The sequence below is a fragment of the Glycine max genome, chromosome 1, assembly GCF_000004515.6.
Source record: "Glycine max cultivar Williams 82 chromosome 1, Glycine_max_v4.0, whole genome shotgun sequence".
NCBI classification, from domain to species: Eukaryota; Viridiplantae; Streptophyta; class Magnoliopsida; order Fabales; family Fabaceae; genus Glycine; species Glycine max.
Genome location: NC_016088.4, coordinates 3,625,269 through 3,652,646, shown reverse-complemented (window position 1 = coordinate 3,652,646; position 27,378 = coordinate 3,625,269). Strand labels below are relative to the sequence as shown.

At 29.7% G+C, this 27,378-nt stretch overlaps 2 protein-coding genes and 2 pseudogenes across 7 annotated transcripts; 1 reads left to right on the top strand and 3 right to left on the bottom strand.

Annotated features, from left to right (window-relative positions):
- Window positions 1-2,285: 2,285 nt before the first annotated feature.
- Window positions 2,286-5,115, bottom strand: LOC113000746 (methylsterol monooxygenase 2-2-like; annotated as a pseudogene).
- Window positions 5,116-9,730: 4,615 nt separating this feature from the next.
- Window positions 9,731-11,173, top strand: LOC100817789 (CENP-B homolog protein 2-like; annotated as a pseudogene).
- A 1,827-nt stretch (window positions 11,174-13,000) lies between these two features.
- On the bottom strand, window positions 13,001-18,405 carry LOC100816716 (putative methylsterol monooxygenase DDB_G0269788-like). Of its 5 annotated transcripts, XM_041005530.1 has the most exons (8): window positions 18,272-18,316; window positions 15,431-15,484; window positions 15,210-15,347; window positions 14,221-14,366; window positions 13,965-14,084; window positions 13,666-13,878; window positions 13,488-13,568; window positions 13,006-13,318 (listed from the first exon to the last, which is right to left on the bottom strand). In XM_041005530.1, the coding sequence occupies exons 1-8, from the start codon at window positions 18,299-18,301 to the stop codon at window positions 13,231-13,233; spliced, it is 870 nt and encodes a 289-aa protein (XP_040861464.1). In that variant the 5' UTR covers window positions 18,302-18,316; the 3' UTR covers window positions 13,006-13,230.
- Window positions 18,406-21,743: 3,338 nt separating this feature from the next.
- Window positions 21,744-26,326, bottom strand: LOC100814601 (nucleobase-ascorbate transporter 7). Of its 2 annotated transcripts, none has more exons than XM_006573000.4 (15): window positions 26,209-26,326; window positions 25,803-25,919; window positions 25,428-25,525; window positions 25,162-25,338; window positions 24,985-25,085; window positions 24,582-24,657; window positions 24,402-24,461; window positions 24,019-24,203; window positions 23,743-23,839; window positions 23,370-23,456; window positions 23,084-23,142; window positions 22,896-22,987; window positions 22,729-22,806; window positions 22,461-22,621; window positions 21,744-22,187 (listed from the first exon to the last, which is right to left on the bottom strand). In XM_006573000.4, the coding sequence occupies exons 1-15, from the start codon at window positions 26,309-26,311 to the stop codon at window positions 21,969-21,971; spliced, it is 1,710 nt and encodes a 569-aa protein (XP_006573063.1). In that variant the 5' UTR covers window positions 26,312-26,326; the 3' UTR covers window positions 21,744-21,968. The 2 variants fall into 2 exon arrangements, with proteins under 2 accessions (XP_006573063.1, XP_003517836.1); XM_003517788.5 differs by lacking the exon at window positions 26,209-26,326 and adding an exon at window positions 25,999-26,142.
- Window positions 26,327-27,378: the final 1,052 nt, after the last annotated feature.

Sequence of the window (27,378 nt, the reverse complement as noted above, 5' to 3'; positions counted from 1 at the left end):
ATGTTTTCTTCATTTCCAAGATTCAAACATAAGACTTTACTTAAGGGATTTAACTCCAATTTCGCTAAAACTAACAACTTGTTGGTATATTGTTGTATAGTTTTTTTTTTTTTTTTTTACTGACCATATTGGTACGAAGTATTCATCATCAAAAGCATTGATTAATCTTTGTTTAAAATCATGAGCTTACACAAGATGAATATTTTTCTCCTAACATGACTTAGTCCATACCTAAGGTACTTCTACTAAAGAGTACAAAAACCATTAATATTTTAATTAGAGAAATAATATTTATATTATATAATGTATGGTTTATATTAAAATATTTATGAGTAAATTACACATGTCTCCCTTGAGGTTTAAGAAATTACACATATCTCTCCTCTTTTTATAAAACCTATACATGTCTCCCTTGAAATTTAAGAAAATTACACAAATTTTCCTTTTGTTTTTAAAACCTACACAAACTCCTAAATTTCGTCTAAACATTTAACATTAACAAGTCATGTTCGTTGACAATTTTGATTAAAAAAGGCTAAAATATATTTTTGATTCTCATAAATATGGAAATATTCGAAATCTGTTACTACAAAAAAAATTATCCATTTTTTGTACTCGCAAAAGTTAAATTTGTTACTTCGAGGTAACAAAGTTGAAAAACTTAACACTTTCTACAACAACCTACACGTAGATTTGAATATACCTGAATTTAGTTCGAGCATATAACCGATGTAGAAAAGTTAAAAACCTAACACTTTCTATAACAGCATGCACACAGGTTCGAATATACCTAAACCTAGTTATGAACATATAACCGATATAGAAAAGTTAAAAACCTGACACTTTCTATAACAATATACACATAGGTTCAAATATACCTAAACCTAGTTATGAACATATAACTAATGTAGAAAAGTTAAAAATCCAACACTTTCTACAACAACATACACATAGGTTCAGATTTACTTGAACCTAATTTCTAACAAATAATCAATGTAGAAAAGTTAAAAATCTGATACTTTTTACAACGGTATACATGTAGGTTCGGATGTTCTCAAATCTAACTCCAGACCAAAAAATAATAAAACGCAAAATGAAAAAAAAATTACAGTTAGCAATTTTGATCATTTCCATATTTATGAAGGAAAAAACATATTTTAGTTTGTTTTAATCAAAATTGTTGATGTTCATGACTTGTTACTATTAAAGGGATTATAAAACAAAATTGTTGACATTTATGACTTGTTACTATTAAAGGGATTTGTGTAAGTTTTAAAAATAAAAGAAAAACGTATGTAATTTTCTTAAACCTCATGAAAGGCATATGTAATTTTTTAAAACCTAAGAAAAGACATTTGTAAATTTTTTAAAAGGAAAAGAGGCATTTATAATTTTTTAAAATTTTAAGGGAAATATATGTAATTTACTTTATTTATATTTATGCAAATGGTAGTGGTGGGTACTACTACTAGACTTACTCACACGGAGTGCCGTATGACTTAGGAAACAAAATTGTGATCGATACATATCAGAAACGCGCATCTATCAAGTATCGATAAATCCGTCATATATTAGTCAGTGTGTTTGGAAAAGAATTTTAGAAATTGACGTTAGAAGAAAAATGATTTTGTAAAATTAATTTTGATTGAAATTAACTTTAAAATAAAGTGATATATACTTAAATATTTTGTTCTAAAAACAAAATAATAATAATACAACTTAATATAAATTATTTTACCAAAAGATACCTGAATGCTGAATTTGTGTTAATTTAAAATCAATTTTTAAGTACGCACTCAATTTGCTTAACTTGCAGTGTAACCAAGACGTTTTCTACTATCTAGTATACTACTCATCACACTCATTTAAGATGTTTGCTACCGCATATCTTGAGCATCTATATACTGGATGTATCAGTGCTTGAGTTCACTCCAATAAGTGCTGCTTTCAATCTTCTATAGACAAAGCCCAACAGCAACTCCATTCGTTACCAACATTGTGCAACAGATAACCTTGTCCCTTAATTTGTGGTATGAAAAATAATTTGTTAGAAGTCTTTGACTCTCGATCGATGGATATTTCAGGTTCACCCAAAAGATAACAATGTCAATGCAAATACTTGTTAGCTCTGATTAGGAGGTTCCTAGTAGGCTGCCCAACAGGCCAAATATCAAATCTACATAGGCTTATGGTGCTAGTTAGTTAGTTCGTTCTGAAGCATAACAACACAATACCAAAATACCAATCAATTGATACTTTTAAGTTTTTAACTCTAACATAAGGAATGAGCCATTGAAAACAACTTCTATCTGAAAAACAAGGCATAAATGTCTCTATAGAAAGCCTTCCGGACTCTGTATACAAGAACAGCTAAAAAACCAAATTCAGTATGACCATGATGGGACACTACATTTTCCACTATGCCCTTAAATTGAATATCAACACTCTGATTTTGGATACTCCCAAAACAAATTGTGCATCAATGTTCCTTTTGCTCGCGACTATATTCAGCTTCTGCTCTCTTGGATGCCTTTAATTTTTTGTACCCTATATCAGTTCCAAATACCCTATATACAAAAAATCACGTAGCACTGTCAGTATTACTAGTGGAACTGGAACATACGAAGAGAAATGCTAGTTCAACATAATCCATGTAATGTCAGTTAGGCCATCTCAGATTTGAACCAAATGTTAGAAATAATCATAGAAATTAGAAAGTAAAGTGTTAGAATATGAAGGGTTAAGTTACTATACGTTAAGGGACAATATTTTTGTTTAAGGGGTGCTATTCCTTCTAGGATGGAAAAGTATCCCCAAAAAATATCGGTAAACGGGATGAGTAATTGGACTGGATACAAGACGGGTATAGACTTTTAAATTTACCCAGGTAACGGGTGTTGTAGTATCCATACGGCCCCATATAATTTTGTGAAAAATAATTATATTTTTTACAACTAACACTCTAAGAGCATGTCCAACTATGATTTCTTATATGGTTTTTTAATCATTTTTTTGTGATTTTCGTGATATTTTTTTGGTTCACACAATGTTATGTTACTCTTAAAAAACTCATATAGAATTTTATTTCAATGCTAAAAAAAAGCAATAAACTTCAAAAAATTCATATATTTATATTTTTTATTATAATTTAATTATTATTCAAATAAAATAATTAATTCATTTTTTTTAGTTTTTATGTATACAAATAATAAATATGAATAATTAAAGAAAATATTAAATATCAATTAAAAATAATAAAAATTACATAACATTGAAAGAAAATGCTTAACAATAAAAAATTATCTCACAATGATAATATCTCCACGAACAACAGTAATATCTCTATCCAAAAAAAATTAAAAAAATTGTGATAAACGTTTCCCAAATTTACTGAGTGCAAAACATTTCATATTGATTTAGTTCATGGAGATCATTTTCTCTCTTTTCCTCATTTTCTATATTGTTCTGAATCTTGATCTGAATTAGATTTTTTTTGTTCAACTTTTATGAATTTTGGGATTCATTGTGGTTGTTCTTTGTTCATTTGAGTTTCTGTTCATTGTTTTTCTCTTGAGATGATTATCTTTTATGATCCATACGTGTGTTAAACCAGATTGCTGTGAAGAAATTATTTTTTTAATGCTAAAATATTGTTTCTTATATAAGAAATGAATCTAATGAGTGAAGGAATGCACCCTGGGTTTGCTCTAGTGACAAAAAAATTTAAGGAGTTGTTTCTTCACACTAAGCACCCCGAAAGAAACCATGGTTGGAGATGCTTTAATATCTAATAGAATCACTACGAGAGAATATGTAATGATCATAAGATCTAGAGTGAAAAATTCTAAACCTTTAATTAGAGTTTTTTTAAAATGATTAGAACATTAACTTTAACAATCATTATGAAATAAGTTTGGACAAACTAATATTATATTTTTGTATTTTAATATTATGTGGGTATGTTTTTGATATTATTTTTAGATTATTTAAAATGAATTTATACTATAATTACAGTAATTATTTTATTTAGTTTTTTATTGATTTATTATTATTAATCTTGTACATAAGTAAAGTATGGGTTATGAGCATATGTATACCCAACTGGTATGAGAATAGGAATTAAAATTACTAATGGTGCGAATATGAGACTTAGTATGAATATTATTTTTAATAGAAGGCAAGATAGGACCCTATCCAAACCCTACCCATGGCTATCCCTATTTCCTTCTTATGTAACCATTAAGCATTTTAAGGGTTTTTCTTTTTCTTTTTCACATTATGTCCATTTAATCTTGTAACTGAAAAGTCGTATTGGTTGAGTTACTCTACTGTAAATAATGTACAACTCAACTTGCTTGTGTGGCAAAGTAATACAATTTCCTCTATATTCTATAGTCCTCTCTATTTTTTTCAACATCAAAAAGGCTAATGATTTTAGCAAAATATGTCCAATACATACCAGTCCATGTAAGTAAGGGGTTGAGGAGTAGTTTGCAGACTTGGTGTACAGCAACCAGTGATGATAGTCATGTAAATCAGCTCTGAAAAGCGAGGATACAGAATTTAACAATAAGAACCATAGAGGAATAAACAAAGTTGATGGTGTCAAGTGAAGGAGAATGAACATCACACTCACCCCCCATACAATGGAATAAAGTTTGAAAGACTCCACGGGAAATGGTAACCCCGGAATACACATAATTCTTTCTCATGATGAACACTGTGTACATTTGTGTACAAGCATTTTGTGTGTAATATCCTGTGTCCCCAGTAGAATACAAAATCCTCCAAAATGAAGTAGAAGGTTATTTGGGTGAAAATGATTTTCCTGCAAAACCAAAAATAAACTCATGCCATTGCCATGTTAGCTTAATGGAAATGAATATTAGAAATGTACATGTAAATAGTTCCTATTATCATGTAGCACAAATGTTTAGAAACAAGGACAGTGATTAAAACAACTCTTAATTACCAGGACGGCTATGGAAGACTAGTCATGTATTTAAACACGGGATATGAAATGATCATAACCGGTAGATTGACACCAAAATGGCACAGCATCAAGCGAGTGATACATTTATCCTGAGCAGCAGGGCTATTATTTTTTCCCTGCATGAAAGCTAGCATTAGTGACTCTATAAATCTGTAACACACTGAGAAGACCAGGCTTCAAATGGTGAAAATGGGACAAGAGAAAGAGGACAGATAAGCAAAAGAGCAATCATTAACATCTATTCACCGGAAAGAGCAATGAAGAGAAATCATCACTTTTACCTCCTGAAAACTTGGCATCACTATATATAGTAATGTCATCTTACATAATGGAAATTAAGAAGAATGACAATATAATTAATATAGTAGCCAAAATGAAAATTTTAACAAAATACTATTTTGTTGGGAATGTTAAACTATTTAAGCTAACTAGTAAAAAGATGGGAATTGATGAGTATAAGATGCTAAGCTTGCATTGCAAAAAAATGATGAGAAAAAGTAAACGAACGGTGCCGTGTAAGCCGTGGTGCATTTCGCACAAAACTCCTTTCCTACCATTTATCATTTTCCTAAGCAAAATACTAGTCACACATTTAAATCAGCTGGAAAAAAGTGATTACAAATATTTGTTATTCTAAGTTCACCTTCAATTCGTTTCTGTTGTCGAATATTTGTACATGACAGAGTGAAAACTTTTTTTTCTCCGTTTTCTGTACAAATCTTTGAAAAAAGGAAACAAGTTCACAGTTTAATAATTAAAAAAGAAAACAGAAGTAAAAAGGCCCTAACTTTATCCCGAGTAGATAATTAGATATTTATATAAATAAAAATTGAGAAATCTTTTGTATATTATTAGGTTGTCTTCTTGACATTATCTCTAATTGTCATCTTGATATTATATTTAATCGATCTGAAAATACTTGAATTTTTGTGAACACATTTTCTTATACGTATTTTTGGGTTTGATATGTGAATGACATGATAGATGGATCATTTAATAGATCTAAGATACATTTTAATATTATCTTAAAATATAGATTTAAACCTAATTTAACTTCAAAAAATAGTGAATTTTCTCCTACTTATATATTTTTGGTATTATTTCTAACTAATATGATATGAGACTTGCATTTTTTCTAATATCTTATTCCATGTAATAATTCAACATACCATAAATAAGACATGCATGTACTACAATGGATTCTTTCAATCCTTGCCATGCAGGACATAAAGACAAGAAAAGACATAAAAGGGAATGGCCAGCCAGAGGGCATTTTAATTCTTTCCTGTTCTTGAATAACACAATTTTATCAAATAAGGCCCCACCATGAATGCCTGTTGGATCCAAAACATTTGAAATGCTAGACATAGAGACAAGGAAAATGGGGAGGCATAGGGAATTGATATTTGGACCATGAAAAACAGGAAAACAGGACAAGCTCTCATCGTATGGAATATGTCCACCATGTGAATTGTCGAAGCAAACCACATTGTCCAAAAAATGATAAACCAGAAAATTCAGAGAGAGAAGAATAAGGCAAAACCTGAATCTTATACTTGCTGAGCCACCCTGTCCTCTCAAGCAAAAGATAAGGAAGTCCAGACAAGAAGAAAACGCCTTCATGCAGAAAGAAAGTTGCCAGACAGGCCAGTTGAAAATCACAAAAATGAGGGATCAAAACCTGCTATCAATAAAAAGAGTGGAAAAAAAATGCAAAGGTGGTCAAAAAGTCAAACACCAATTCTGATTTTTGTGAAAGATTTGTGACATGTAACCAACTTCTGATAAACTTTAAATGGACACATTGCAAAACCAATTAAAGATGAATTTATGAAGAGAGAGAAGAGATAGAACCTGCCAAGCAGATTGAATGAAGAAAGCCATGGTGAAAGAGATTGAGAAAAAAAGTCAGAGAGGGTGATTAGTGTGTGAGAGAAATGCACATATGATAGTATGATAGTAGTAATAATTAATAAACACCACAAAGATGACCAACTAGACTTGCACTATAACTTTACTTGGTGAGGGTCATTCTTTTCTTTCACGCTTTCTCTGTTCTATTAATTGACCGAACTTAAGGGTTTCTAAAAATTAATTGGGCAAAAATATTGAATTGAACTAATTTTGAATTATTTTAATCGATTTAATTTTATATTTAAATAGTTAAATTAATTTAAAAATTAGTTTAAAATCGAACTTATTTTTAATATATATATATATATATATATATATATATATAAAGAAACCAAAGTATCTTCCATTTTGAAAAAACAGAAATTTCGACTATTACTCATTTTCTAATTAGATGGACCAATCAATAATCATGTGCTGAACCAAAAGAAAAATCAATAATCATATGACTTTGGATTGCTTCAATTTACTAACCCACACACGTGCAAGCATTGCACGGATGCACCAATAAATCACTTGACAACTGTAAAACTCAAAATTGTTGCTTTTGGCATCGAGTATATATTTTTTTTTAATCAAAACATTGATGTTGAGTATTATTATTGATAATCAGTATTGGTCTCTGACATTTTATGAGTCTATAATAGAATAATAGATATAGATTTTTTATATATAAGTATTGTGAAATTTTAAAAATGTTATGAAAATTGAATTTGAAAATCAAAAATAAAAATTTACCACCATTCCAAATGAGGTCTGAATTTGCTTTTTTTTTTCTCTCTCTTAATTTCAAAAAATAATATTTCAGTCCCTCATACAGTAAAAAAAAATATATTAATGTGGAAAAACTAAAAAAAAGTATTTTTTTTAAATTAGAACACAAAAAATATTAATGACCAAAATCATATTTAAGCTTATATGTTTTATTATATAGAAAATATTTTCTCTATTAAAAATATACACATTCAATATTACATGTGATTAGACTTTTTTTGGAAAAAATTAAATTTTTGTTAACTATAGTGATTTGATAAGTTGAAATTAATAATTGTAAGATTTTTGAAAAAGCTGACAAAATTTAAGTTATTATCAAAAAGTTAAAAACTTTTTTATTCTCATATTAATGTATTTTTTGGGGCTCTTTCAGGCATGGGTCCGGTGTCATGGTACCTCCGAAGATGTCTCGGAACTAACATTGTTGATAATTAATTTCTTTAAAAAATTGATTAATCATTTTTAATAAAAAAAATTTCTTAACCATTTTTATTTATTTATAAAATTTGAATATGAGACAAATAATGTATTAGTTTGTAATTATATAAGTTAAATAAATAACAAAAATTATGATTCATATATAATTGTATAATTGATAATACTCTTTTCATTTTTTTACACTCTCACTAGATATGTTTTATATTCTCATGAGTCCTCTAATCTAAGTAGGCTTTGGCATGATATGCCTTTGATTAGACTGAGAAAGCGAATTAGACCAGTTGTGCGTCAAGTTGTACATCACTTGATCACAATACCAAAATAGGGTCAATCATTAAATGAATAAATTATGAATTATGCCCAATTGCCCATCAAATGTAAAAGATTGCATTTATTGTTGGGAACATTAATTGTACATAAACGTAATAATAAATAAAAGATTAGTTTAGTTTAGATTCTAACCAAAAAAAATATTTTTTGTTGATGTTTAATTCTTGTTGGAGATTGACTAATCACTTTTAGATTTAATATGATTGTTTTCTTTTAAGCAGGTTTTTTATATTTATAAATCTTAAATATGAAATCTTAATTGAAAAGACTAAATGTAATATTAAATAAATAACTTCTTGGTAATAAAAAATTAAAAAAACTAAATTGACAAAAAAAATCTTAGTATATTTGAAAATAATATTATAAAAGTAAATTCAGATGAATTTATTTTATTTTTAAACTTGTTTTGAAATTTTATGACTTTCTCATTGCTCTAATTTTCTACCCCTGTGCATACTATACACCAATTAAAAAGCTGACAAGCATGAAACAATGATTGGAGCTGGATGCTTTCTTTTTTGGGTAGTGAGTAATATTGATATGGTAATATTTGGAATTAATTATATTTTTGGCGTCTTTAACATTGATACTTTCAAATTTAGTGTTTTTTTTTTCTTTTATAAATTTAATCTCTCAGTTTTTCAATTGTGCAATTCATGTCTATTCACTAATTGGCATCCAAGATTTTAAAAAAATATTAACATGACATCTCACTATGTATTTATCTTGTCACACTAATATTTCCATTAAATATTCGATATCAAGTTAATAAGTTATCGAATGATTCAAAATTATACAGTTAAATTGTGGATATTTAACTCCTAATAAAAATAGAAGACTAAATTCAAAAAATATAATAGTAAGAGAATAAAAATACGGATGTCCCAAAAAAAATATCAGAAAAGATATAAAAATATTTAAAATTATAGTTCAAACTCTATAAATTAATAATGTCAGGAGCGGATAAATTTATTAATTTAGAGAGTTATTAATTTATCAAAAAATTTAATAATTATTAATTTAAAGAGTTTTTAAGTAATTATACTGTACATACCAAACAAAAAGGTAAATTAATTTATGCCTCTTAGAATTACGTTGCAACGAACCTTGAGACTCAACGTAAATTAGTAACTATTGTGTTCATATGCATTGGAAATCAATAATGACTTTTGAAGTACAATAAATGTAAACAAGAGGAACAAATGTGTTCAATGTATTCTTAAGCAAGTTTGACATATATAAATTACATGAATGTGTTAGAGTATTCAAACCATATCTCACAAGATGGCTTCTCATCTAAAAGGTGTTGCAAAATTAACTATGTCAGATCAAATACGTAAGGAGTTGTGTGAGTACAAGAAATAATCTTGCAAGCACACAAAAAGACTTGCAGAGATGACTAAAAGTTAGTCAAGGAACAATATCAAACACACTTAAGCGGTCAGATGACTATCTCTTTGCTGAAATAGAAAAGGGAAAAGCAGAGATCAAAAGACACAAACCAGCAAAATATCCTGACATGGAGAAGGTTGTTTATGAGTGGTTTCTCTAGCATTAAGAACGTGTGAATATCACAGGAGAATTAATTTTACAGAAGACAAGAGATACAATGAAACTCGTGTACCCTCATGATGATTCAAATTTTAACTTCTCTATAGGATGGCTAGGGAAATTCAAGCACCGACATGGCATAAAGTCATTTCGTCGTTTTGGCGAGAGTGAGTCTGTTTATGTACAAGACATGAAGCAGAAATTGGTATCGATTTGGGAGAAAATTGATCAGTTCATTATGAAAGATGTTTTCAATATGGATGAAACTGAGTTGTTTTATAGGCTACAAGCTAATCATTCACTGGCAACAAAACAACTTGAAGGAAGAAAACAAGATAAAGAAAGGTTGACGGTAGTTATTTGTTGCAATGAAGATGGCTCTGAAGGTTGACTAGTGTGCATTTTGATGAATATGTTCGTTCATTTGACCAAATGATGCATGGTAGAAGAGTTCTACTTGTGGTGGATAATTGTCCAGCACATCCAAGTAATATTGAAGGGCTAAGAAACATTGAGTTGTTCTTCTTGCCACCCAACATGACATCAAAGATTCAACCTTGCGATGTTGGGATAATAAGAGCTTTCAAGATGCATTACCGTAGAAGGTTTTACCGCAAAATATTGGAAGGTTATGAGATGGGACAATCTGATCCAAGGAAGATAAATGTCCTTGATGCTATCAATTTGGCAATCCCAACTTGGACGATAGATGTTCAAAAATAAACAATAGCGAATTGCTTTCGACACTATAAAATTCGTTCAGCTAGTGACGTTGCAAGAAATTTGGATGAATCCACTTTTGATGAAGAAACTCAAGACCTCGAGACTATGATCAATCAATGTGGCTATCATAATAAGATGGATATTGACAATCTAATGAACTACCCAGGTGAAAATGAAGCATGTTCGGAGGTTCAGAGTTTAGAAGATATTGTGGGTACTATCATTGAGAATAATGCAGAGGATGACGGCGAAGATGATACGGTGTCTTTGGAGCCTGTTACGTAAAAGGAAGCACATATGGCGTCGAACACTCTTCACAACTTTATGATACAATACAAAAATACAACACTTGAGCTATTGGATGCAATAAGAAAAGTTAGAGATGAACTCCAAATAGACTTAAATTTTAAAGGAAAACAGACAACTATTGAATCATATTTCAATAGAGTGTAATATTTTTTTTTTCAGTTTTTATGAACTATTAATTTATGATTTTTTTAAAACCGAAAATTATAAAGGGATCTCATAAAAAATTATTATCTTATTATTTTATCAAATTTTTTAATTTTTTATATTAACTCAAGTCGAGACCGGATAAATTTATTATTTTAACGAGTTTATTAATTTATCGAATATTAATTTAAAGAGTTTATCTAATATGCGGTAGCCATAGGCTTTAATCATAACTGTGGCAATTAATGAGAAAAAAAATAACTACGTCAATTATTAGAATCTTTTACAAAAAAAAACAAACTTGTGAGTCAAATCTAATTACGCATGGCATACCTTTGATTAGATTGAGAAACTGAATTAGACAACATAGGCATAAGTTCACGTGGACATAGCTTGACCACAATATATATAGAGCGAGGGTGAAAAGAAGGATAAATCAATAAATTATGAATTTTTTTTGGTAAATTATCAATAAATTATGAATTTGACCCTACGAATTATAACTGTTGATGAGAAAATATAGATGATGATAAAATACATACACTTAATAACAAATTCCAAAAGATTTATTTAGTTTAGATTTTAGAGAATTTTTTAGCAAACATATTGTTGAAAGAATTGATGGCCAGAAAATTTATTGTTATTATAAATTATATAGTTTAGAGTTTAGACGCGCCATTTTTATTAAATGATAAAATAAAATCAGTTTTGAAGTATAAATATAACTATGTTTTCAAAATATAGAAGGTTCAATTAAAATAAATCCGTTCATTAATAAAGTTAAAAATATACTCCTCTTAAAATCAATTCTTTTTAATAACACCACGCTTCCTACAGCAATAAAAAGCAACGAAACATGACCATTATATACATTTTCACGTTAAGAAATGATACTTGTTGTAAAACAAAACTACAAAGAGAGCGAAAGGGAGAAAAGTGAGATAAGAGAAAAAAATATATAATAAATGATATAATAAAAAGAAACAGACACGTAAAATGATATTATATAGATTGTTATAGGAATTATTTTTTATATATATCATATCTCTTTGGAGGTTGACAAATTTTAAATTTTGAAAATTTTAAAAATTAAAATTAATTTTAGTTTTATAATTTTAATTTAGTTTTGTGATTTTAGTATTTAAAATTTAAACCACACAAATTATGTATTTTTATTCACTCGCATTTGGTAGGAGTAATAATTAATTGATGACATGACACTTGATAATAATGTTGATACAATACAATAATAATAAATAGTATGTGAACCTTTTAACTAATGGAAGAAATCAAATAACGTATTTTACAAATAAAAAGAATAATATTGCTACTTGTTTTAAAAAAATAGTTATTCTAAAATTAAGATAAAAACATTTTAAAATTAAATTAAAAAACAATTGAACTCAATTTACTAAACAAGGTTTTGTTTACAAATTTATATTTCAGTGTAGAAACTAAAAATTGAAAACTTATCAATCCTTTTAATAGATAAAGCCTATTATGTTGATTTTGACAACAATGATATAACTCTTTTTCTTTCAAATTAACTAATTTTAAATTATCAATTTTAAAGGTCCCAATAATTATAAAATAGAACAAATAATATATATATATAATGAGAGTGTAAAATATTTTAGACTATTATTCATTAACATATGTTATACATGATAAAGCTTCTTGACTTCTATAATTATTTTAAAAATCATCCTTAAAAATAAGTTGCAACTCAATCACAACTGTCATTTGACTCCATACAATTGAAATGATTTTATCATCAAACAAAACATTCACGTGCAACAAGGAAAAAACAGGGTATTATCAAGAATATTAGATCAGCAAAGGGAAACATCCCAAAATTGAAATTACTGTCAATAATGAAGTTTTTCTAATAACAGGGCATGAATGTCCAGAAAAAGCCATCAGCACATTGAAGACAAACACCAGCTACTACAAAAACACAAGAACACATAAGGAGTTGATATCATAGACATTTTTCAAATATGCCCTTTTGCAAATCAACTCTCTAATCATTCCTGGATATTCCTAAAAACGTATTCTTATTGTTTCTTTTGCTCGCCACTGTCTTCAACTCCTATGCTCTTCAATGCTTTCAACTTTCTGTAGCCTATATCAGTCCCAAATATCCTATTACGACAGCAAAAATGTCATCTACTATTGTCAGTATAATTAGTAAAATATCAATATTTCAAGGCATCAATGCATCACTATAAATGTCAGTTAAGCTATTTTAGATTCTATAATCATCATGAAAATTAACAATAATTCTTTAATCACTATGCGCTCAAATGCTTACCGGTCCATGTAAGTAAAAGTTGATGAATAGTTCCCAGACTTGGTGTACAATAAACGGTGATGATAGTCATGGAAATCAGCTCTGAAAGTGAGAATAGAAAGAGTTTAACAAGAGGCACAATAGTAGAATAAACCAAAATGGCTGGTGTCAAGTGAACGAGAAGTAAATTCACACTCACCCTCCATACAATGGAAGGAAGTTGGAAAGACTCCATGGGAAATGGTAACCACAATGAGCCTCAACTGTCTCTAGGACTCTCAGAACCATCCATAACCAGAGAGTTATCAAGTGGGGCCCAGTAATGGCAGGACCAAAAATGGTAGCAAACCCAAGGAAAAGTATCTCAGCAGGATGAGCATATTCAGAAGTCAATCCAAACGGTGTAGCATACCTTCACAATATTGCAAAACCCTATAGTAGTCTATAGATAATAAATATAATAAAAGCTAAAATCCCATTACACACAAATAAACTTACTCATGATGAACACTGTGCACATGCTTGTATAACCACTTTGTGTGCAGTATTCTATGTCCCCAGTAGAATATAAAGTCCTCCAAAATGAAGTAAAAGATTATTTGAATTAGAACTACTTTCCTGCAAGACCAAAATCCAATCTTGCTAAATAAGCTTAACAGAAGAAGCACATTCTAGACATATCTACTGTCAAAGCTCCTAACACGGGACTCCTATGTTTAGAATGATGACAGTGCTCAAAAGAACCTGAATGTACCAGGACGGTAGGGGAAGACTACTCCGCATGCCCATGTATGTGAAGACAGGATATGAAAAAATCATAACAGGTAGATTGACACCAAAATGGTAAAGCAACAGACGAACAATACATTTCTCCTGAGCTGCAGGGGTGTTATTTTTGGCCTGCAAGAAAGGAAGATTAGCAACAACAGTAAATCTTACACACTAATCAGACTAGGCTTAAGCTAAAGAAAAAAGGACCAAGAGAAAGACTGGTGAGTAGCACAGTAAAATCAACGAGAAAAATTGATTGCATATTTAGAGCAGACAAAATTTAGCTTCTGTTATTGTTCCTAATGTATGAAGCTACATATTTACAATTGAAAATGGAAAACAATTTATCATTCCTGCCATTATCAAAGGAGTTTGGTCAATACACCATTAAAATATAGTAATAGCATGAACAATTATCAAAAAATTATGTTATATACTTTTGCATGAAAATCTTTTGTTTGAATCAGCCAACCCAAAGGTTGAGAGTCAACACCAAAAGGCATTGTTAGAACAAAATATGTAAGAATACAAATAGAGAAAAAGAAATTGATAGTGTGTCTGGATTAGCTTCCTGGTGAGAAATAATCAATTACTTTTTCATGATGAAGGTAAAGCAACAAACAGTTTCTTTTACTTTTTCATGATATCACCTTGATTTTGTGGGATAGAATTGATTCTTTTGTATTATCCAAACACACTATGAAAAGGGAAATCTTCAGGAACTTCATCATTAGTTTTTTTTTTTTTTTGACGAACTCCATCACTTGTTCTTAGCACCAATGAAACAGGGTAAAGGGAATAAGCAAGGTGCATGTGAAGGAACAATAATTTCAAGTCAAAGCAAACAATGTTGGAGCAGTTTAGTCATGACAGATACTCATTCTGAATAGAAAAACAACAAAAGATAAAGCACTGAATTTCCATCTTGTAGAACAAAATGACGAATATCAACAAATTTGAACAAGGGCAGACCTGAATTTTGTACTTGCTCATCCACCCTGCCCTCTCAAGCCATATAAAGGGAAGTCCAGACAAGAAGAAAACGCCTTCATGTAGAAAGAAACTTCCCAAACACGCCAGTTGAAAGTCACTGAAATGTGTGATCAAGTACTGCACCACAAAGAAAAGCATGAGGGTAATAGAGAGAATTTCATTTCCACAAAAAGTTAAAAGGACCAAACATCAATTCCTACTTCTGGTAGATAGTACAAACATGTAATCATGCAATCTACAGGACCTGCAAGATTCTGAAGGCAAAAAGCCAAATATAAACAAGTGAAATTACGTCCGTGAACATGCTAAATTATATGTGCTCCAGCAAGGAAAGATTTGAATCTGCCTCTGTTCTCAACTACTTTTACCTTTATACACTACATATTGAATAATACATATTATATTTATTAATTTCTAATATATTATATGCACAGGAAGATTAATATGAGGATTAACAAACTCTTTCAATAATTAACACATACGCATCTCAAAAATCAGACACTACTGAATACTTCAACAGAGTTCACAAAACTAAGAATCTAAAGACTAGGCAACAAAAAATTGGGAGTGGAAAGTAAAAAAAGCCTAATTTCAAAATCATCAAGGACGGTGATCTATGAGAAGAGAACAATTAAAGTCCCAAACAGAGCAATGAGCAATCATTATGCATAGTGGAATATCAAAACGGCAATGACAATAGCCCCAATCAATAAAGCACAATTTCTCATTCCAAAACAAACCCAATAATGTGCACACTCTCGCCAACTACATCAATAAATCAACAAATACACAACAATCATTGCTAAAATCGCATGGCAAATCTGTCTGGAAAAGAAAAACGCCAAGAAAATTAAGAATAAAAAACTGGCGGTTGAAGCGGTGGGAAGCGGAAGAAATAAATGCAAAGAGTGAAGGGAGAACCTGCCAGCCAGATTCGATGAGGGACGCCATGGACAATGGAAAGAGGAAAGAGAGAGGCAATATGTGAGAGAGTGGGGAAGTGGATGCAGAGTTGAGTTGTGTTGTGTGTTGTGTGTTGTGTGATGTGTATATATGAGAATCAGAGGTAAAGCCAAAAGCAGTACCCAACAAGCCAAGACAGACTGTAATAATAACCAATAATCAAGCCACCTGTATATTAGTATTTCATTTTTATTAACACTCTCACCATTTTTCATTGCCAAAACCAGAGCCTGTTTCATTTTCTTGCATAACCCTATCTTATCATCCTTTAGATTTTCATTATGGTGTTTTAACTTTGGCTTTGCAAATAGATTAAATTAATTGGGTTTAATAATTAATTAATTAATCTAACAGACCAAGCTGGATTAGCATACGTGGTTTTGAGTTTTGAGTTTTGACCGGGTCCGTCTTTAGTTTTCATATTCTTTTAATTCTAATTCCTAACTTTTTGATTTATTTTATTTTATGATAAAATTCCTAAGAGGTGCAGACTGGTAAGAGTGCAGACTGGTGCAGTTCAAAAAACAACTCTAGCAGCACCCAAATAAATGTTTTGTTTGTACTTTGCCTAGGAAAAATTCAGAATATATTGGCGTTTTCTGTAATCATATTATTATTCTATTTTAAAATTTAGATAAAAATTAAGGGTTCATTTAATAGAATGGAGAAAAATACAACAGACAAAAATAAAATAGAAAAAAGGAAAGTCGAGATTAAATGTATTTAATTGAAGAAAAACATATAACAAATGAAAATAAAGATAGGGATCGAGAGATAAATGAAAAAAATATAAAAATAATACATTAATCTCACTTTGACATGACTTATTTTAATTTTCACCATTTAAAAATTCGTTTACACCTTTATCTCAATATGTTGTCAATTTTTTTTAATGAATTTTGTCAACTTAGAATAATTAGAAATGACATGACATTGATATAATGGTCTACCATTAACACCATACATGTATGATAATATCACAATTGACATGGTCTTTTGACACATATATTAACACTGACACTTACATACATGACATTAATATATTGACATGATATTTTAATACTTAGTTAAGGAGTAAGAAAATTATTTAGATCACTTGAAAGATTTATTATTTGATAATTATTATGTTTTTGATAGAATAAATGTTTTCATTTTTTATAAAAAAGACTTTCTCAATAATATCATTGATTTGCTTTCCTTGTTAAATAATATAAGTTATATTTGTATATTTGAATATTAATTTTACTTTTTTAGCCTTAAAGTATTATGATAATGTAATTTTAATTTCTTAATATTATATCAATATGTGTATCAACACTACAACAATGTGTTAGTGTCATATCAACACTTCCATAAATCATCATGTTAGTCACCATGTGAGCATGTTAATATTATATTTATTGTCAAATAAATAGGTTAGATGTCACTATCAAGTAATTCTAATTAATTGTGTTGTAAAATCTAAAAAGTTGACAACATATTAATAATATACTTGATTGTTATAATAAGAAAAAAACTTGTGATATAATTAAGAAAAAAAATTAAAACTAAACAATCATAATAAGAAATTCATCAAATGCATAAATTAACTGATACAAAGTTGTTTTATTTTTAATATTAATTTTCAGTTGAATCTTGAAAATAAGAGTTTGTAGAGGGTACTAATAATTCATAAAAATAAATAAATTATACTGTAGGAATGAAAAATGAAATCAAACTTTTTTGAAAAGTAATATTTTTTAAAAAGTAGATATATTATTTTTTAGATAAGCAAAACTATATATGCACCATATTTATCAAATACTAACTATTGTTAAGCTATTTTTATTTTTATTTTTTCATTTTTAAGGGTCTTGGGTTAGACACTTCCATCCTTTGATGCATGACATAGGCACACATATTGTCAAAGAAAAAGAATTTTTTTCAATTTCTGAAATTAAACCAAAATAAAAATAAGGTTAATGATATTTTTACACATAAAAATAATTTTTTACCAAAGACTTGGTTTACATGAGAGAATAAAAAACTGGCTGTTGAAGAGAAGTGGAAAAAATAAATGCAAAGAGTGAAGGGAGAACCTGCCAGCCAGATTGGATGAGGGAAGCCATGGACAATGGAAAGATAGAGAGAGCAATGTGTGAGAGAGTGTGGAAGTGAATGCAGAATTGAGTTGTGTTATGTGATGTGTATATATGAGAATCAGAGGTAAAGCCAAAGTGGAAGCCAGAGGCAGTACCCAACAAGCCAAGCCAGATTATAATAATAATTAACCAACAATCCTGCCACCTTTATATTAGTATTTCCTTTTTATTAATACTTTCCCTACCACGTGAGTATATATTTGTTTGCACTAGGGATATCTCCCAAGCGATAATCAAATACTAATTCTTCTTTGAGACTTAGTGATCATTAAATTGAATTTTGTCTTTTTTAATAAAATATTTTCTATTCATATGACTATAAATTAAACCCTCAACAATATGCTTAAAAAGCTCAATTATTGATCAATTATACTAAACCTTATTTGATTATTTCATATATTATTAATTATTAATCAGATCAAATTAGATTTTAAATAAATAATCTTATAAAAATTCAACAAAATATAAATATAAATAACTATTTTAGTGTGTAAGCTTTGTTTGAAAGAAAGGAAGTGTATTAATTTTGGTTAAATTATTTTGCATGTTCTTAAACTATTTGATAAAATTGGATTTAAGGATTAACTAGGTTTATTTGGTTAATTTTTTAATAACAATTAAATTCAAGAATCTAATTGAAATAAACAAATAACATTTAAGGATTTAATTGGAAAAAAAGAATAAAGATCCAATTAAAATTTTTCAAATAATTTAAGGACGCAATCCCCTGTATTTTTTCAGCTAGTTGAACTTTATATGCTAAGTAGCATGACTAGGTAATTTGGTTATTGTTACAGAAATTGACATTAAGATTTTGTGACGTGCACCTTGATATGAACATCATTTTGGATTAATCAAGTATATCATTGCTACTTATATAAATAAAAGTATAATAATTATATTTATATGTATATGATTATAAGGACTAAGAAAAATAAAGTGATTTTATAAAAAAAAATTGTATAAAGTGATTTGTCCTTTTTAAGTTAAAGAAAATTTGATAATATGAGTGTATAACTTATTTTCTTTTCCATAAAAAAACTTATTTCTTCTTTTATTTTTTTCTCTTTATTTATACTCAAATAAACAAAAGTATAAGAAAGAAAGAATGAACTAATATTTATAGTTGGCATTGCCAAAACTCTTTGAAAATTTGTGATACATATTAACTCAGTGTCTGTGCCAGTCACGGATGTGCAGAAAAATCTTCAAAATCTGAATAAGGAATCTTTTTAGCAAGCTAAAGGCTTTGATATCAATTAACATTGCCCATCATTTTTCACTGCTAAAACTGGAGGCTATTTCATTTTCTTTCATAAACCTATCTTGTCATCCTTTTGGTTTTGATTATGGTGTTTTAACTTTAGCTTAGCAAAGTGATTAAATTAATTGGGTTGAATAATTAATTAATTAACCTAACATATCAAGCTGAATTAGCATACGTGGTTTTGAGTTTTCAGGTTTGTCTTTAGTCTTCACATTCTTTTTATCCTAATTCCTAAATGATATTTTTTATTTATTTTATTTTATAATAAAATTTGTAAGAGGTGCAGACTCGTGCAAAACTGTGCAGTTCAAAAAACAACTCTTGCGGCACCCAAATAAACATTGTTTGTACTTTGCCTAGGAAAAATTCAGGCAGGGAATAGTTTGGCATTTTCTGTTCAAATCATTTTTTTAAATCATATTATTATTCTATTTTAAAATTTAGATAAAAATTAAGGGTGCATTTCTTAGAACGGAGAAAAATAGGATGGACAAAAATAAAAAAATAAAAAAAAATGCAAGAAAGAAAGTATAGAAATGTATTTAATCGAAGAAAAACAGAACAAATGAAAATAAAAATAGAGATAGAGAGATGAATAAAACTAAGTAAAAAATAATATAATAAGTCTTTGTCACATGACTTATTTTAATCTTGATTATTTAGAAATTCATTTACATATTACAAATATGTCTTTATGTAATATGTTGTCAATTTTTTTTAAAATAAATTTTGCAACTCTAATTAGAAATGACATAACATTGATATGTTGATTGAATAATTAACACAATACATACATGATGATGTTTCAATTAACATAGTCATTTGACATATATTTTAATATGACACTTACATAAATAATATTGAGATGTTGATATTATAATTTAACACTTAGTTAAGAGTATGAAAACTACTTTAGGTCATTTGAAAGATTTATTAGATAATTATTATGTTTTTTGATAGAACAAATGTTTTATTTTTTTATAATTTTTTCTCACTAATGTTTTTTATTAGCTTTGCTTGTTAAATAATATTAGTTAGATTTGCATGTTTGGATATTAATTTTACTTTTTCAGCCTTAAAGTATTATGATCATGTAATTTTGATTTCTTAACACTACATCAATGATTATCATGTCAACACCACAACAATGTTATAGTGTCATATCAACACTTCCATAAAACATGATGTCAGTCACCCTGTGAGCATGTTAATGTTCCGTTTGTGGCCAAATAAATCCATGAGTACATAAATCAACTAATATAAAGTGTTTCTATTTTCAATATTAATTTACAATTGAATTTTCAAAATAAGGGTTTGTGGAGGGTACCAATAATTTATAAAAATAAATAAACTATACTATGAATGAAAAATGAAATCATACTTTTTTGAAAAGTAATATTTTTTAAAAAGTAGATATATTATTTTTGAGATAAGCTAAACTATATATGCACCATATTTATCAAACACTAGACTTTTGTTAAGCTATTTTTTTTTTCATTTTTAAGGGTATTTGGTTTGACATTTCCATCCTTTGACGCATGGGTAGGCACACATACCGTTGGAGAAAAAGAATTTTTCCAATTTCTGAAATTGAACCAAAATAAAAATAAGATTGATGATATTTTTACATATAATTTTTTAAAATTTTATTTCACTTTCAACTTTTAAAACATCAATTTTAATTTTTATATATTTTAAAATATTCAAACTTTAGTCCATATGTATAAAAAAAGTTAACTTTATGGATTAAAATTTAGATATTCTCAAAAATATAAAAAAAAAACTATTATTTTTAAGAGCATATTTGATTTATCATCCAACTTATTTTACACGAATTCTAAGACAAAATCCAAAGATTTAATGGAAATTAAACACAAAAGGAAAAATAGTTACTTTAAAAAAAATTATTTTGTTACTAACATTCATTTTTAATGGTAAATCAAACCTATACTAAAAAGATAAAAAAAAAAAAAAACAACAACAACTTTGTGCAACTTATATCAAGTCAAAACAATAATCACATCATGTAAAAATGAGGATTCATTTTTTGTTCATTAGTATAGTTAAAATATATATTGTCACTAAAAAGTTACTTGAATTAACACCAATAATGGCACAAAAAGAAATAAAATGGTAATGTAATGATATGGAACTAACTATATTAGGCTATTAGCTTCGCAAGAAAGAAGCCGCCGGGAAAAAAAGATGTTCATGTTGCCGCTACATTGGTTATAGTTAAGAATGAAGAAATTGAAGATTTCTAAATTAGTTACAGATGACATGTAATACCCACAATGAGTCATTGAAGTATGCATATTGTTTTTTACCTCACCATATAAAACTTTGTAGCAGCATGGTCCAATCCAATCACACAGAGGGGAAGAACTTGTTTAGATTGAAAGGTAGAGAATAAAACTCCTCACTCCTTGTATCTGTCTTGAATGAACTGAATCTGTCCCACCAATGCATGCCTCTGTCCTTGCGAGTTTGGCTGTCTTTGTTGTGCAATGTGGCATCCAAGAACAGTGCCAATGAACCAGCAACAAACGCTTTTGATGAGAAGGGGACATTGATCATGTCGTTGAACTGCCAAAAAGAGAAAATATGAGTTGGTTGAAATAACAATGCACACACAACAATAAAAAAAAGGACTAGCAACACACTTTTTTAAACAAAGTCTCTTATTGGTTGAAGCTTTTTGAAAATGACAAAAAAAAATATAAGTCTCACATTTTATTTAATGACTCTCCCATGATTTTGTGATGTCCAATGAATTTCAACCAATAGTATAATGTGTTAAAGAAGAGTGTATTGCTATTACTCCTCAAAGAAAGTGATAGAATGAGAGAAGCTGAATACCCATCTAGCGTGGGTGTGAACAGGACCATAGTTCTTAAATGCTGTGTACTCATTGAAGTATTGTGGTACAGAGAAGCCCATGAAAATAGAGAACCCCAAGATGAGTTTAGTTCTAAAGCTGTTTAAATTGCAAAACTGAAGGAAACCGAGGCCTGCAGAACCTGTTACAGGGAAAAAGACAAAAAAAAATAATGATAATAACAACAAGGACTTAAATGAAAGTACGCAGAAAAACCAGATTCTTGAGTTGATCATATTTCATACATACCCACATAGGCAAAGAAAAGACAATATAAAGCTGCAACTATTGGTGCTGGGATTGAAGCAAACACAGCTCCAAATTTTCCTGCACACACATGCACATAGCACTTCATGGTAAGTACATTGATTTATCAGGGAGAAAAAAAATCAAAATTGCAATCCTAACCAACTTACCAAGTATGGAGAAAAAGATCATGAATCCTGCTGATATTTGAACAACCCTTCGGCTACCAACTCGCGTTAAAGCCAAGAGTCCAGCATTCTCTCTGAGAAAAAGCCAAGAATGCTTCTTATAATGATTTAGGTATAATATGTATTCCTGCTATGAAAATGATACCTCAAGTTTTGTACAAGAATCTTACACAGAAACTGAAGATCCATTCCCTGTCCCAAAGATCCCAGATAACAGAATACCTACCCCCTGATACATAAGAAATAACAACTAATGATGATCACAGGCAGCAAGAAAAAAATATGACAAATCTAGGACAAACAGAACTAAAAAGATAAGATTACAATACATCCTGACATTCATTTCTCCATTTATAAAATAATTTAAAACATATAATTTTATAATTTAGATAGTAGATAATGAGAAGCAAACAGATTAGGCGGGGGAATAGTTTTCAATTCATAAACTGGGTTTACCTGCCAACCGACACCACGGCTAAGAACTGAAGGTGGCAATGGAGTTGCACTTGCATACCTTGAAACAGCAATAAAAGCACCTGTTGACTGTAGAAAATTGAAATGTATGTGAAACCAACAACCATTACGTAAATATGCCACAAACTGGGGGAAATGGTCATGCACTTATGATTTTCACTTTGTTTACACCAACTTGGATGAAGTCTTATCACTTTTTGACATTTTTACATGTTAAAAGTTTCCACACAAAATAATTGCAGGACAATATGCTAACCACAACTAAGGGCTTCTAGAGGAGGGACAAATTAAATTTCAGAATTCACTACACTTATTCAAAAACTCATATAGCTCACCAGCATAAAAATAAACAAACCTCTACTAGTGCAACAAATGAAGCGGCCATTGTAGCAAAAGCTTCCCCAGCATCAAATGTAGGAGCTCCCCATTGGAAAGGATATGGGATTCTAATCCTGATTGATACATTTTATCAGCAACAATACTTAGGATTTAATCAAATTAAATCCATTTTTCCTAGTCATTTAAGATGATCCAAAACTACTTTCAAGAATCATCAACTGTGTCATCCAAAATATACTGCTACACAGGGAAGAAACCACTTCTACTATTAGAAAAATCACAAGACCCTTACCAAGGTGCACCACTTATAATTCCAGCACGATCAGTTCTGCAAGTACTCTGAGTGGTCTGTGGTACATTTTTATATGCTCCACCCACAGTAAGAAGATGAGCATAAATCCACACAATTGTCACTGAGAATATAACTGCAAATCTATCAAAGATAGGCTTTTCTGCTTTCATCACATGAGGAATGTACTGGACAAAGGAACACCACTACTTTAGAATATAACATTTAAATTGGAGACTGTAAAGAAAAGGAAAATCAAGATTTCATCTAAGGAAAATCAAGATTTCATCTAAGGTGGGTTTTAGGTACTCAGGATTATTTTTAAAGATGTCCCAAATGATGCAAGGAAAGGTAATTTAATAAACATCATGACAATTACACATCACCTGTGAAAATACTATTAACAATACAATTTCCGGCAGCCCAATCTCCACACATTTTGCAAGCTAGAATTCAAAAGACATGATAAAAAAAAGTGTTAATCATACCAATTATATAATTATATATTATATAATTCATACATGCAGAAAGAAATAAGAACTAGTTCTTGTTGCAGATATCAATACCACAGGAAAGCCCAACTCGTAAAGTCCAAAGCCTGACAGAGCAACCAAAGGAACAGCAGAAAGAGGGCTTAAGAACCTAAAAAATTACAACAAATTATTCTCCAATATGATTTCAAGAGGCAGAAAACGAGCCAATAACTTTCAGAATGGTAAAAGTCCTATCTATCAGTGAAACTGCAATTGAATTCAACAAAAGTTTGTGATCACTAATTGGGAGAAACCAAATGAAGCAGCGATTAGTACACAACTACACATTATAGAGCTAACCATTCTCCCAAACAAGTAAATTGGAAACATCTCTTAACATGTGAAAGTAAAAGTATTGCATGGATAATCTGACAGAGCACAATGTGACTACAAGATTGAGGTCAAAACCAATTTAAGTATCTAGACAGGAACCAACCTCACGACATTGCGCCAAAGTCCACTGAAGCCAACAACAATTTGGAGGGTTGAAGCAACAATAAGCGCACCCTGTGTTCCGCGCATTATCCTCTCGAATCTCTGCATATTTATCAGAATCCAGGTTAACAAGGATGGTGACACAACAAAAACGCCATAACATGTGTAATGAACCAACCTCCTGAGGATTCACGATGTCACTGTAGCGACCAGCCAAAATGATTGAAATGGTAGTTGGCACAAAGGTGTAGGATCCTCCAATAACTGCTGGTAGACGAGTCCCAAACAGTGTTTGGAAAAATGTGTTTATGCCAGCTACAAACAACAGAGTCTGGATCATTTTTGCTTTCTCTTCCTATTGAAGCACAATCGAGAACTTGGTTAGACTTAGGAACTACACAACATCATTGAAAACCATTTACTTTTCTTTAATCTTTTTCTTACATTTCCTCCTCCCATCTGAGTAACAAGAGTGGTTGGTATAAGAACAGTTGTGCCAAGCATCACCAAGTAATGTTGGAAACCAAGTAGTATTGCCTCCGCTTCATCAAAATTAAAATTCTAAACTCAATCATCACAATGACTATGAATGTACACTATTTAAATTTCAATAAATACTAAAAAAAGACTAGTTGGTTTCTATATCATACCCCAGAAAAAAAAATAGGTCTTAAAAGAGTTTTTCAAGAAATAAAAATAAAAATCATCACCATTCACCACATTATCAAATAACAATCATCCATATAAAAAGTGCAAAAAGGAAGCTCAAGTTTTTACAAAATAAAACAAAAGGGTTGTTGAACGAAGCAGTGAACTCACGCCATGGAGGAGGACTTGTGATGCAGTATGAAACATTTGGAAGTTGATCTTTCACTGGGTGTGGCTGAAGCTCTTCTGGCTTGGGTGGTGGTGCAGCTCCTGCCATGCTACTTGAACCTGGTGAATTCCAAAGTTCTCAAAACCCAACAAAGCAAAAAGAAGAAGAAGAAGAAGAAAAGGCTCAAACAAGCAATACCAGTTGGGAAGAAGAAAAGTCTCCCACAGACAAAAATGTAGTATTATGGTGATAAACCGAGAACAGTTACAATGAGAGGAAAATAATAAATGATGATGGTGTGGAAAACAAGAGAAGAAACAAAATGAACACTTTCCTTTCCTTTGTTGTGTTGGGAAGTGGGGAATGCACAAAACGACAATGAGCAAGTTCAAGGGGTGACAGACACACCTTTCAGTAACGTTATGCAGTGCAGCAAATGCAGGATGATTTCTTGGTTCAACAAAACAGAATGTGGAAAAAAGCAAAAGCAAAATGTTTCATAAATATCCATTATATTACAGACATGAAGACACTCTCAAAAGAGAGAAAAAAAATATCATAAAATTTATGACGTAATAAAACTCACACACCTCTTATACACTACAACACCATTCTTCCTATAGCAACAATGGAACCAAATTTTGCCCTCACGAAGTGACCATTCCTTTTATATTTGTAATAACATTATAAATTTCTATTCCTCATTGGTAAAAAAAATTATTATTATTTTTTATATATGAAAAATTACTGTTTTTTTTTATTACTATAAGTGTTACCAACATTTAAATAAGAAATTATAAAGTTTTGGTAAAAGCATCTTCCTCCACCTTCACCTTTATTAACCTCGGATTTTGTAGAATTTATTGTTTGACCAATGGTGTTAATGGTTGTCAAAACTTTAATTAATTATTAGTAGTCAGAAGCTCACAGAAAACGCCTCTCTCACGCATTTCAGCATATAAATATAACCTTTTAACACGTCAAAAAGATTACCATTGCCACGATTTTGGGTGTAAATTGTGACTTTTCACTGAGTTGCAGGTTTTGTGCAACCGTTTAGTCCATTATTTTCCTTGTATTGTCAAACTTTTGCTTACTTCATCGACGGTTTTGCATTGTCACTCGGCACTGAGTTGTCTTTCTTGGACGCTTTCTTCCTCTACTCAATTAGGAAATCCTCTCTCATGTGACAGTGATCACACACAAATTGCGTCTATGGCAAAAAGTAAACATAAAGTTGGAAATTAATGTGTCATCATGCCCCTCCCATGCCAATGCAAGTAATACTATTTGGACTAAAATGTTTTTATTCTTTCCAAAATTAAAATGTATTAAATTTTAGCTAGAGTTAAGTTTGAGTAAATTCAAATATATGTTTGTGATTTTTTATATAGATCATATATAATGTATATATAATATTTTTGTACATTCATTATGTAGAATGTAAAAAAAAAAGTTATACACATAAGTTTAAATATTTAAATCTTATTTCAAGTCAAAATAGTAATATATTTTTTTTTCATGATCATGGGAACAGGCATATATCCCAAGCTATATGGGTCATTGAATGAACATTGA